The sequence below is a fragment of the Stomoxys calcitrans genome, chromosome 4 (assembly GCF_963082655.1).
Source record: "Stomoxys calcitrans chromosome 4, idStoCalc2.1, whole genome shotgun sequence".
Lineage (NCBI taxonomy): Eukaryota > Metazoa > Arthropoda > Insecta > Diptera > Muscidae > Stomoxys > Stomoxys calcitrans.
Window position 1 is genome coordinate 3487501 of NC_081555.1, and position 12343 is coordinate 3499843.

The 12343-nt window shown below is 42.0% G+C and overlaps 1 protein-coding gene across 8 annotated transcripts in view; it reads right to left on the bottom strand.

Moving 5' to 3' along the window:
- The window catches only part of LOC106093130 (serine-rich adhesin for platelets), a 74759-nt gene that overhangs the window by 10524 nt on the left and 51892 nt on the right, over positions 1–12343 (bottom strand). For 5 of the 8 annotated variants that reach the window (XR_001222303.2, XM_013260150.2, XM_013260135.2 and 2 more), the window contains exons 4-5: positions 5263–5280; positions 695–4926 (exon numbers count right to left, since the gene is read on the bottom strand). Coding sequence is in view for 7 of the 8 variants with exons in the window: in XM_013260150.2 (XP_013115604.2) it covers positions 695–4926; positions 5263–5280 (4250 nt within the window). In the remaining variant the exon portion in view is untranslated. Of the gene's footprint in view, positions 1–694; positions 4927–5262; positions 5281–12343 lie in introns of those variants that run through there. The other 3 variants (XM_013260160.2, XM_013260143.2, XM_013260183.2) reach the window with 2 other exon arrangements.

The window sequence follows — 12343 nt, forward strand, 5'->3', positions numbered from 1 at the left end:
GAGGCTCTAGAGTGATTACAACAGACGGACGGACAGAGACACGGACATCGTTAAATCGTCTGAGAATTTTTGACGTTCCGAAATATATATACATTGTAGGGTCGGAAATGGATATTTCGATGTGTTCCAAAAGGAGTGGCTTAATGAATATACGCCCTATCCTATGCTAGTGGGTATAAAAATGTTAATGTGTAGCAATAAATCCCATGGATTTTTATACCCTATACCACTACTGTGGTACAGGGTATTAAAACTTAGTGAATTTGTTTGTAACACCCAAAAGGAAGAGAGATAGACCCATTGATAAGTATACCGATCGACTCAGAATCATTTTCTGATTCGATTTAGCTATGTCCGTCCGTCCATGTTAATTTTTGTGCAAACTACAGATCGCAATTTTATCCGATCGTCTTTAAATTTGGTATGGGCGTGTTTTTCGGCCTATTTTGTGTTAATTTTTCGTTCTTGGCCTAACAAAATAACCAACATTTAGTTTAATATCAAATTAAATTATTGACAAATAATAGAATAAATGAACACTCAAGCGCTCACATACATTCCCGGTTCGAATTGGTTCTCTTTTGAAAAGGTAACAACCAACACTCACACACACTCACAAACTAATACAGCTAGCATAAGAAACCATTTAGCATTCACTTTAAGAAAATATTTCTCTCAATCAGTGGTTACTCACCTTGGTTCGATGCCATCATGGGAGTCCTGACTCAATAGTGGTAGCATATCCTCACCCTGTTGCAAGAGATCTACACCCTGTTGTGCTTTAGTAGTGTTGCTTGTTGTTGTTGCTGCTGCTGATGTCGCGGCAGCAGTGCCAGTGCAATGTGTAGCCCCTGCTGGACCAGTGGTGCTGGAGGAGCCGGTGGCATGTGCTTCTTTCGTTTTGGTTTCATGACATTCACATTGGCAGTCTTCTGGTTTCACATAGTCATAGTGGGGAGTGCCAGCGCCATCTGTGGTCGATTGATTGGTAGATGCCGTTGATGTGGTTGCAGTTCCTGTGGCTGTTACATCCGGTGGTGGGGGTTTGTGTTGTGCTTCGAATGCTTGGTGTGTCGTGAAGGCAGCGCTGGCATTTCCTCCGCTGCCAGAGCCGCTGCCCGGCAGAGTTTTCCCATGAGCCGCGGATCGAGTTGAGGAGGTCTTCCCACTGGTGCTGTCCCTTGGCAAGGTGGTTATTTTCTTGGGGGGTTTTCGTTTTTCTGGAATATTTTCAAAGTCAATCCAATGACCAGAGAGTTTTCTTTGTGTCGGAGTTCTAGGTTTGGTGGTTGGAGTTTTAGGTTTTGTTACCTCTTGTTTTTGTTTCGGTGACTCACGAACCGCCACTGCTGCGGTGGATGGCAGCTTCTGTTGCTGTTGCAGCAGTTGTTTGTTGGAATCCTTGCGCTCCAGATGGGCTGCAGTTGCTCTAAGACCCTCCTCGGCGAATTCGAACCAAGACTTGCCACTGGCATTCGATATACGTCTGGGGGATTTGCTGCTTTGTATGTCCTTTTTGGAATCCTTGCGTGGCAAGCTAATGCGCAGTTTCTCCCCTCGCACTGGCACCACGCCTGGGAAGTCATGCGTAGCATCTGGAGTGTTTACAATGCCACAGTACTCCTCTAAGTGGGAAGGATTTAGAGGAGTGGTAGAGCGTGGCCTCTCCACTGGACATGTCTTGAGCTCCATATTGGCCCTCTCCTTCATGGGTATGAGAGGCACCACCTGACCCTTTTCCTCTGGCAAGTTTGTGGGTATGTAGGGAAGCTCGTCGTCAAACGATTCCTGGGACACCAAACCGGTACTTTCGTGATCTTCAATGCATCCCACATTCAATGCCAGATGGCGGCGTTTGGACTCTGCCGCCGCCGCCAAGTCGGAATCGCGTTCGGACTCCGAGGATTCGACAGGCTCATCGGTAGAGTGCACTGATTGTCGATCGATGTGTGCATAGGGCTTCTTCAAGGGAGTACCCGTGGCCGTCGCAGATGATGTGTGCACCGAGGACGAGGAGGTTTTTGTGGGCGAAGCGGCTTGCGAACGCCGCGTTGGAGTGGAGGTTCGCGGTGGTTTGGGTGGTGTTTGTCGGGCCTTATCTACGGGAGATTGCGACTGTGAGCGGGGCTCAGCGGTCTGCTGATGTGGAATGGGTGTAGTTTCCGTCTCCCTGCGGGATGGTGAGGGTAGTGGGGTAGGATCTGTAGAGGGTGGCGGAGGTTGAGGCAGCTGTGGTTGTGGTTTACGTTGATATTGCTCTTTAGTTAGCTCCTGGGAGGTTTGAATAGTTTCAGGTGGGTTATTATCTTGACCACCACTCTGTCGTCGGGGTTTGCGTGGCAAAGGCGGCCCCTGGACATTTTCGTGGTACTTCTTACGCACATCAAAGTTCTCTAGGTACCTCGAATGACGATGATTTGCCAAGGCAACTTCGTTGTCATCCTCCGAGGTTGAGCGAGACTGATGGGTTTTGGCATATTCTTCGCCAGAGGAAGGCTTGCGGCGCAATACCACGGGAGGACCTGAGGCCGAGGTGGGTCTCTTTTTCATTTCATCTTCTGACGTGGACACTGACTTCTTGCGACCCATCATCATTTGGCGTTCGTAGGAGTCCTGCTTCTTCAGAGATTCTCGGGTCTCCGATTTCTTTAAGATTTCCCTTTGCTCTTCGATTTGTGCTATGGCTTGTGGGGATTTCTTAAAAGACTCCTTGCGCTCGATTTTAAACGATTCCTTGCGTTCGAGTTCTTCTCTTGGCTCCGAACGATCCATTTTGAAAGAGTCTTTGCGAGACATTTTAAATGAATCCTTGCGCTCAATTTTAAAGGAATCCTTTCTACTCATCTGCGGTTGATCCGATGGGCCTTCTTCGGGCGACTTTTTTATGACGGTGTTCTGTCTCCGCAAGTTGTCATTGTTGGACTCTGCCGACAAAGTGTCCTGGGTATTCTCGGACATGTGGCTGGACACACTATCTGTCTTCGATATACTGAACTGAGTGGCAAATATCAGATCTTGACTGCCAGAACCCAGGCGAGTAGTGAATAGGATTTTTCTTCTCTCCTTGGTGCTGGCATCTCCCTCAAGCATGGCTGCCGAATTGATGGTGGCCTTAGTCTCGACCACTCGTACATCAGCCGCACTGGTGGTACTCTCCACGGAGGGAAGGCGATGGATTTCAGCTTCGATACCATTTTCCTGGACCACATGCTCCTTGACTTCGGCCAATTGGGGTTTTTGGGTGGCAACCCGTATGGCGCTCGCATAGCTCTCACCCGAGCCCACTGTCTCTTGCGAGTCCTGGGAGCTGTGACGATTAACTTCTAGACTCCAGGTGCGCTCCTTGCTATCATCGTCCTGCGGCAAGGTGTGTATGGCATCGAGGTTTTCAATGTGCCTAAGGGGAACCTGGGCGCGTTGTTGTTGCGTGACTATTGTCGTAACCTTTGTTTCCGCCACTGCTGCTGCTGGTGGAGGTGGTGGAGGGGCCGGGGGCACGTGTGCCCCCGATATCGAGTTTTTTCGGGCCCCTACTGGTTTTAGATTTTTAACAGCGGCCTGCAAGTCGCTCATGGTTATGGCTGTGGCCTGGGGAAGCTTCACTGGCTCCGGCATGACCGGAGGCGGAACAGGTGTAGTCGAGGGAGCAGTAAAAACTGGAGCAGCAGAAGTATTAAGGCTTTGGATGTTCTGGAATATCTTGCGTGCCTCCTTCTCTTCGGGTGGCGTGTGCAGCGGTATGTGTATGTAGCCATCGACCGGGTCGTCATAGTACCGCAGGCGGCTATTGGGTCTCGAGCCACTTGCCGACTGAACGACAGGCGTCTGCGATTTACTTCGGGGCTGGAGCTGTTGCATTTCGTGCGAATCTATGGGTGATGATGACTTCGATGCCCTGGTGCTTTCGGCTCCCGCCGAGCTACCTCGCTTACCCGGCTTGAATATGGCCAATACCGATTTCTGCTTATTGGGTGTGGGATTCTGCGACTGGGGCGTTTGACCACGTTCTTTGCTTTTGCTGCGTGGTCGCGCTCGATCGCGCGGCGAGTCAGGCGAATCCTTGCCCCCACCGCCAAAACGGAATAACGAACTGAACGAAGATTTCCGGGAAACCGAAACGGTAGCCGGGGAAGGCGAGCGACTACCATGGTCCTTTGACTTACGCGAAGGCTTGGGACTCACTGTGGGTGTTAAAAGATTATCTCCTTTAGATTTTTGTGTTAGACACAGAGAGGCAGGTTTTGTTTGCGAACGAGCATATACAGGGACAAGAGTATCGGGAGCTTCTACTACTTTTTCATGGGGCGCAATACCTTGGTCGTCGTACATATGGTCTGGCTTAAGGTTAATACGTATATATTCGGTACCACTGGGGGTCTTACCCACTATCATCTGACCGGGGCTCTTGGTGGCGGCACGCTGGGCACCCATTACAGAAATTTCGTTGACATCTCGTGTTTCGGGCTTGTTTTGTGCTTTAATTTTGGCCGTCAGCTTAGCATCTCCATTCGTCAAGGAGGTGGGTGGTCTACGTTTGGGCGATGATTCCAATTGTATGCCTTCGGCTAATATAGCCTGTGTAGTGTCTTGATTGCGGGCCAGCAGCACCTGTTCGAGTAGCGCTGTGGCCGGGTGATCGGCTACCGAACCCACACTTACACCAATGATGGTTTCCACTGGCTTGGGGCCACAAAATGAAGTCTCCAAAAGCATGCGATGTGGCGATGGTGAACGTGAAACTCCCGAAACGGCAGAGAGGCGACTTACAGCCGACCCCTGACTGCCAACACTGGAGATGCGGCTGGTGCGACCAGAGATACAAAGTAAAGCAGCCACCTCTGAGCTGGCTGAGTCTTTGCGTTGGTGTTGTTGCAAATATGTTTGATGATCTTCAATTTTGAACATGTGCGGCGATGAACGTTTGGCCTGCAATGAATAACGGAAAAGAGAACAAAAGAGAGGGGGAGAAAAAATAAAAAAATGGAAAAAGAAATGGAACTTGATTAGTCAACAATTTTTGGGGGTTTTTATTTACAATTTTTACTATTTCATGTTACTGTTGATTACCAAAGTCTAGGAAGAAAAATATGACCCAAAATGGTGTTTATTTCTATTTTAACTACTTTAATGGGATTTAGAGAAAGATCAACAGCTAGCTTGTCCTTAATTACTTAATTACGAGAAATAATTAGTTTGTTATCCAATAATTGAAACGTAATGATCTCTAAGGGATATGTTTTTCAAATACATTGTGCTACACACCTCCAAATATTCCTTCAACTGCAAGTTTAAAATATTAAGTTAATTCTTATATTTTACATAATTTCTTTATTGAATATTCAAAATATAAGTTTTTAATCTTTTATTAAGATTTTTTTTTTATTTTTACAAGCTTCAAAAGTTTGGTTTGTTTTGAGAAATAAAAATTTAATTCGTAGTTTGCTGCAGGCCTTTATCACTAGCACATTTTTTTAAAATTTATAATACTCATACGCAATGTGGTACATATAAATAATTATTATTTATACGCACCATAGTCCATAGGCACATTTTATTTATTAATCCCCCCACAATTGAATGAGGGTACACTAACTTAGTTTTTCAAAAAAATTCATTTGCAAAAATTTTCGATTATTTTTGTTTTTATTTTTTAATTAAAAATAATCATACGGCTTGTGTTACTTATAATTGATTGTCACATATACGCACCACAGTCCATAGGTTAATTTAATTTAATTAATCTCCCAACATAGTTATGATGGTATACCAACTTCCGTGGTTCCGTATGTAGGACACTCAACCATTTATCAAGGTTGGATATTTCTTAATTTTACTTAAATAGACTTTCAAAAGATTGTTTTCTTTTGAGAAGTATAAAATTTTTGCTACAGGGGCCATTACCTTTAAAATTACAAATAATCCTACACATTTTAGTATTAATTTTATTTTTTTTCTCAATTTCTTAATTTTAAGCCGCACGTCCCATTTACAAAATTAACAAGTAAAAAGGCGTTAAGTTCGGCCGGGCCGAAATTGGATACCCACCACCTCGGGTATATATGTAACCACCTTTCTTCATAATCCGGTGAAAATGTATAATTTATGCCCCCATAGCAGATTTATCAAAATTTGGTCCGACCAAATTAGACATGTAGATTGAGTGGTCTAATGGGTACAAGTCATTGTTCAATTTTGTAGAATAAAATATTGATCTTTTTGTTAGCCATATCCAAATATAGACCGATCTGGACTATATACGACGCGGATGTCGAAAAGCCTAACATAAGTCACTGTGTCAAATCTGAGCGAAATCGGATTATAAATGTGCTTTTATGGGGCCAAGAGAGATCGGTCTGTACCGATCTGAGCCAAATTCAAGAAGGATGCCGAAGGGTCTAACACAACTCACTGTCCCAAATATTGGCAAAATCGGACAATAAATGCGCCTTTTATAGGCCCAAGACCTTAAATCGAGAGATCGGTCTATTTGGCAGCTATGTCGAAATCTGAACCGATCTAGGTCAATCAGGACTGGCCTAACACAATTCACTGTCCTAATTTTAAGAAAAATCGGATAATAAATGTGGATTTAATGGGCCTAAGACCCTAAATCGGCTTAGCGGACTATATAGGGGCTATATCAAGATATAGTCCGATATAGCCCAACTTCTAACTTAAACTGCTTATGAACAAAAAAAGAATCTGTGCAAAGTTTCAGCTCAATATCTCTATTTTTAAAGACTGTAGCGTGATTTCAACCTGATATGACTCCTATATAAACCGATTTCGGTTGTTGACTTCTTGAGCCTCTAGAAGGGGTATTTATCATACGATTTGCCTGAAATTTTGTATGAAGTGATTGAAGACATGAAGTTTTGACTTCCCACAGCTGAACCAAGTAAGGCCCGATTCGGTTCATAACATGATATAGCACAAATAGCATAGCAATTCTTATCCATTATCCTTTGTTTGCCCATAAAGAGATACTGGGCAAATAACTTGACGATTACGATCCATGGTGAAGGGAATATTAGATAAGGCCCGGTCGAACTTAGCAAAATTTTACTTGTTTATTTCTTAAACTGCAATATTTGGTTTCCTAAGAGAAATAAAATTTGGTTTGATTTCAGCTGCAGGCGGTTTGGCCTAGTTAATTTTGTAAAAATTATAAATAATCATACGCAATGTGGTACTCAGAAATTTTTGTTACTTATACGCACCGTGGTCAACTCATAATATATTAATTATAATCCATAGACGAAATAAATAAATAGTCCCTTGAACATCGAATCAGGGTATATTAATGTACCGCTTCCGTTTGTTAGTTATCGGAAAAATTATCTAAGTTTGTCAGACTAATTAAGAATAATTTTGTCCGTCCGTCGAAACTATGGAATTTTCCTAACGAATGAAGCGACCATTTTTTATGATTAGAATTTTAATTTTCTTTATAAAATTAATTCACTATAATTCATGTATAATTCGCTTTCGGTAAAGAATTTCAATTTGCCTATGTTTAAAGCAAGTGAATTAAATGCTGTCAACCCTTTTCTATAACGCATAACCCTTTGACATACTTTCCGTGTCCCGTTTCTCAAATTTCCATGCAGTCATTTGCATTTCTTTTGTTAAACTTCCTGTTTGTGGTAGACTATCTATGGAAGTGTAAAGGAAAACTTCTACGTTTATATATAGCACACATCAATGTATGTGCATAGATCATGAATGGGATTATCTTTCTACACGCATGGAGGTTTATTTGAAAATGAGTTTTTATTTTCTTAGAAATCATTTCGGTTTGTAATCATCAAAATGAGAAATGTCACTAATGGAATGGCTATTGTAGTCATTCTTGATGAGGTCACATTGAGAAATGTATATATTTTTGCCGCAAAGAGATGTAGAGATGTACTTTTTGGGAAAAGACTAGAAATTTCCTCTGTGAATGTTTGTTTTTATCTATAGCTCTTATTTCTTCTCATTAAAATTTTTAAATTCAAAGTTGATATCGAAAAATTTTCTCTCATACATAGTGGGGATGTCATGAAAGCACTTTCAAGCAGAAAATGAAAATAGACCCCAAATATGAGGTATCTCGCCCCTAAGTTGGTTCATGTCTTGTATTGGGTCCCCACCTAAGTTCTGACGTCTGGTAGCCGCGAAAGCCCGGCAATGACATAGGAAATGCTCCAACGTCTCATCATCTCCCCCGCTTGCCTACACATGCTATCACTTGCCACAATGCTTTTACATAAGTCCTATGTGTCCCTTTTCGAGAGCTATACTGACCTCCTTCTTACTTCCTTTCATTAAAAGCCTTGCCTTTTCATGATCCGGATCTCTTCAAGGGGGTTTCGTCCTCCATAGGGGGTTTTTGTCCTACCGATTGATTTGCTGACCCTCCCACAGTGTTACATTCGTCGCCCACGCCCTTAACTCGGACTGCGTCGCCCTGAAACACTTCGGGTTAACCAAGTCTATTGGCTCTTTCATTGCCTTTTAATCCGCTGTGACCCGGCAACCAAACGATGAGGATCGTTCCATACTCAGAGAAGTCGCAAATCTTCTTACACTCCAAGACTAGAAGTGTCCTTACCGTCTGTGTTTGTTACTACCCTGAAGGCCAGTTTACTGTCCATAAGGATGCTCAGACGACCTCGGCTTAACATCACACCATCTCACGCATTCCGTGATACATGATCGACCGGATCCCCGTCTGCAGGACTGTATCATGGTCTGGCAGTCAAAAACTTATCTCAGTCCGTGGATTCTCAATGTAGACCCAACAGGTCCACTCTGTACTATAGCTTTGTACCATCTATTGGGTTGCCCAAAAAGTAATTGCGGATTTTTTAAAAGAAAGTAAATGCATTTTTAATAAAACTTAGAATGAACTATAATCAAATATACTTTTTTTACACTTTTTTTCTAAAGCAAGCTAAAAGTAACAGCTGATAACTGACAGAAGAAAGAATGCAATTATAGAGTCACAAGCTGTGAAAAAATTTGTCAACGCCGACTATATGAAAAATTCCCAATTATTTTTTGGACAACCCAATATATGGTATGATCTTCCAGATGGCAATACCAGAATTCCATCAATCCAAGACTGTGCCTCTGACAGCAGTCTCTTGCACTAGACCTCAAGTATAATCTCACGTATCCGATTGAAAACCTCTTCTATTCCATCCAGGTTTCCTAGCATCGACTCGATTATGGCGCAACGGCATGACCTGCTCCAATCCTCTATCCATTTTCCCATTGCCTTAAGTTTCATAGCCGCAGTGGCTGCCTCATACCTACGGCTCGGATATCTCGAAAAGTCTCCAGTGTCTTAGTGGGCATGGTCTTCATCTCTCCGCCTATGCCAAGACAACATGTTGTTTGAACCTGTTGAATTATCCTTATGTTGCACTTTTTCCTCATCGCATTGCACCAAACAACTGAGGCATAAGTAAGTTTTGGTCTATTTACGCTCCTGTAGAGCCAGTAGACTATCTTCGCATTCAGGCTCAATTTCGAACCTACTGCCCTTTTACATAATACCCAACATCTGTGAGCCTACTCATTACGCTCCTGAATGTGACACTTCCAATTCAGTTTCCCTTCCAAAATCACTCCTAAGTATTTGACCTTGTCAGATATCGAAATCGTTCTATTGAGGAAGAGTGGTGCGTTAAATTGACCCTCTATCGTTTTGCTCGTGAACAGGCAGATTACAGTCTTCTCTGGGTTAACATTGAGACCTCTGGGTCTAGCCTAGTCGTATGCAATCTGTCCTTCTACATAGTTGATTCGGATACTTAGCATTCAGAAGTATTAAAGCATCTTCTGCGTTGCAGACGGGCTCAAATTCCTCTTCAGTCAACATCGGTAATATGTTAGGAGTGGCGATAAAATGTCCCCCTGTGGCGTGCCCTTTACCACTTTCTCCCGTATTTTTATGTCATGGGACCCGCAATTTATCCACCTGTTCCTTAGGATATGGTTTATCCAGTCTCAGAGGACCCGGTTTACACAGTACTGGTTTAAGGATTGGATCAATGTGTCGGTCCACACATTGTTGAACGCCCCCTCGATGCCAATGCAAACCGCCAATGTGTACGTCGTGGCATCGAAGGATTCCTCTATATTATACACAACCTCGTGCGGGCAGTGCGACGTGACAGTGGGCCTTAAATAATGAGAAATGTTTTTGCATTATGAAAAATGGGGTGTTATTTCTTGAGACCAAATTTGTCCCAATAGTTAAACAAAAATTCCCCAAAACGACGATAGAAGAACCCAATCCGATGGTTAAGAGTGTTTTAGAGGCAATGAACGAATATTACTACATTGACTCATAATGTGATGGTGTGATGGAGCTTAGATCGGGGTTTGGGTCACGCCCGTTCTGTATAAAAAAAAGCATTTTGCTCAATTGACATATAATTGATATTAATTCATTATTATCGCTCATACGCGCTCAGTGCTCGCCAGTAGTCTATGATTTTGCTGGGTGACAAATGCAAAACGAAAAGACGCTTGCTGTATTTCATCTTCAACATTTTAATGGCCAAATTATTTTAAATACCCCTGTGTGCTGTGGGTACATTGTGGCGCATAATTAACAATAATTTAAACATTATCTCTCATACGCCACCAATGGCAAGGAGCATTCTAATTACGTTTAATCACAGGTTTTAAATACAATCTTGGCTTCTCTTTCTCTCTTGGTTTGAGTGCCTTAAATAGACTATATAAAATTTATGATTAACATGCTGTACTTAAAGCTGCCGAGAAGTGTATTCATTTCTCCATTTATCTTCTTTGGTATAAAGACCACAACAAGATGGCAAGGCAAACGAATAATAATGTCAGCAATTTATCGTGGCCAAAGGTTTCTGTATCTTTATTTTTTTTTATAGTTGTCACTGTTGGACCAACCAACAAACCTATTCCATGCGGATAATTATGCAACAAGTAGGCAAACATTTGCTTTATTTCTAATGACATATCATGCCAAGGTATTTTCTTCGGGGGGAAATGGCCAAGGAAAGCCGCCCTCTATATACATACTTAAGCTATCATCTCTTCTCCTGGGCTCTGCAAGGCTTTTAAACACAATACAGCCCTTTATTCCCTCTCGAGGCTACAACACTACTTTGTTAAGGCAATGTTTGTGTCTGCATGCTAGCACTAGAGAGTCTGTGTGGACTTTGAATTAACTAAAAATAGAACAAACATTAGTTTTGTGTGGCATGTAACGAGTGTCGTTTGTCTTAAATTTAAAAAAAAAGTTGTTTTTGTTTGTCGACATTTTCAGGTTGTTATGGTAGCAACATGAGTCGCTGTGCTATCTTTGTGTTTAGTTGTCTGTTTTTTTTATATACCAAAATAACGGTAAAGTCACTGACTATACATTGACATTTTCAAATAGGTCAGTTACATGGGAATGTTTTTTTTAGGGGGCAAAAAGAGACTGAAAAGTATTTTTCTTTGATTCTTAATGAAATTGTATGGAACAAATATGGACATGAAAGCCATAGAAAACTTTTAACTGGGACAAAACATTGTAAAGGTGGTTTTGTGTCAGAGAGAGAGCGAGAGAGGGCGAGAGGGAGTGGGCAAATGTGTAAGTTTATTACAAAAATCAATCAATTTGATAACGTTAGTATGCCATCCATGTCCATTGACTAATGATAAAGTAATTCAATTAATAAAATTTATTTTAGGTGATATGTCATGTGAAGTAACCCATAGTTAATGGCTTCAATTTGTTTCAAAAATTGTTCTTATAAATATTAAAAAATAGCTTTTAACAGTGGTTGAAAAGTTTCATTTACATTTTTGATAGATATTTGATGAAGGTTTTCATATTCACTACCATAGGATTAGGGGTATATTCACTTAGTCATTCCATTTGCAACACTCAAAATATCCATTTCGGAGCCCACAATGCATATATATTTCGGATCGTCGTAAAAATCTAAGACGATTTAACGATGTCCGTGTGTCTGTCTGTCCGTCCGTCTGTTGTTATCACTCTACAGCCTTCAAAAATTGAGATATTGACCTGAAATTTGGCACAAATACGTCTTTTTGCTGCACGCAGTTTAAGTTCTTGAAAGGGCCAAATCGGACTATGTTTAGATATAGCTGCCATATAAATCGATCTGCCGGTTAAGGCCTAAGGCCCATAAAAGCTGCATTTATAACCCAATTTCGCTGAAGTTTAAAACAGTGAGTTGTTTTAAGCCTACCGACATCCGACCCAAATATGGTTCAAATCGGATTATATTAAGATATAGCTGCCATATAGAGGCTTAAGAAGTCAAGATCCCAGATCGGTTTTTATGGCAGC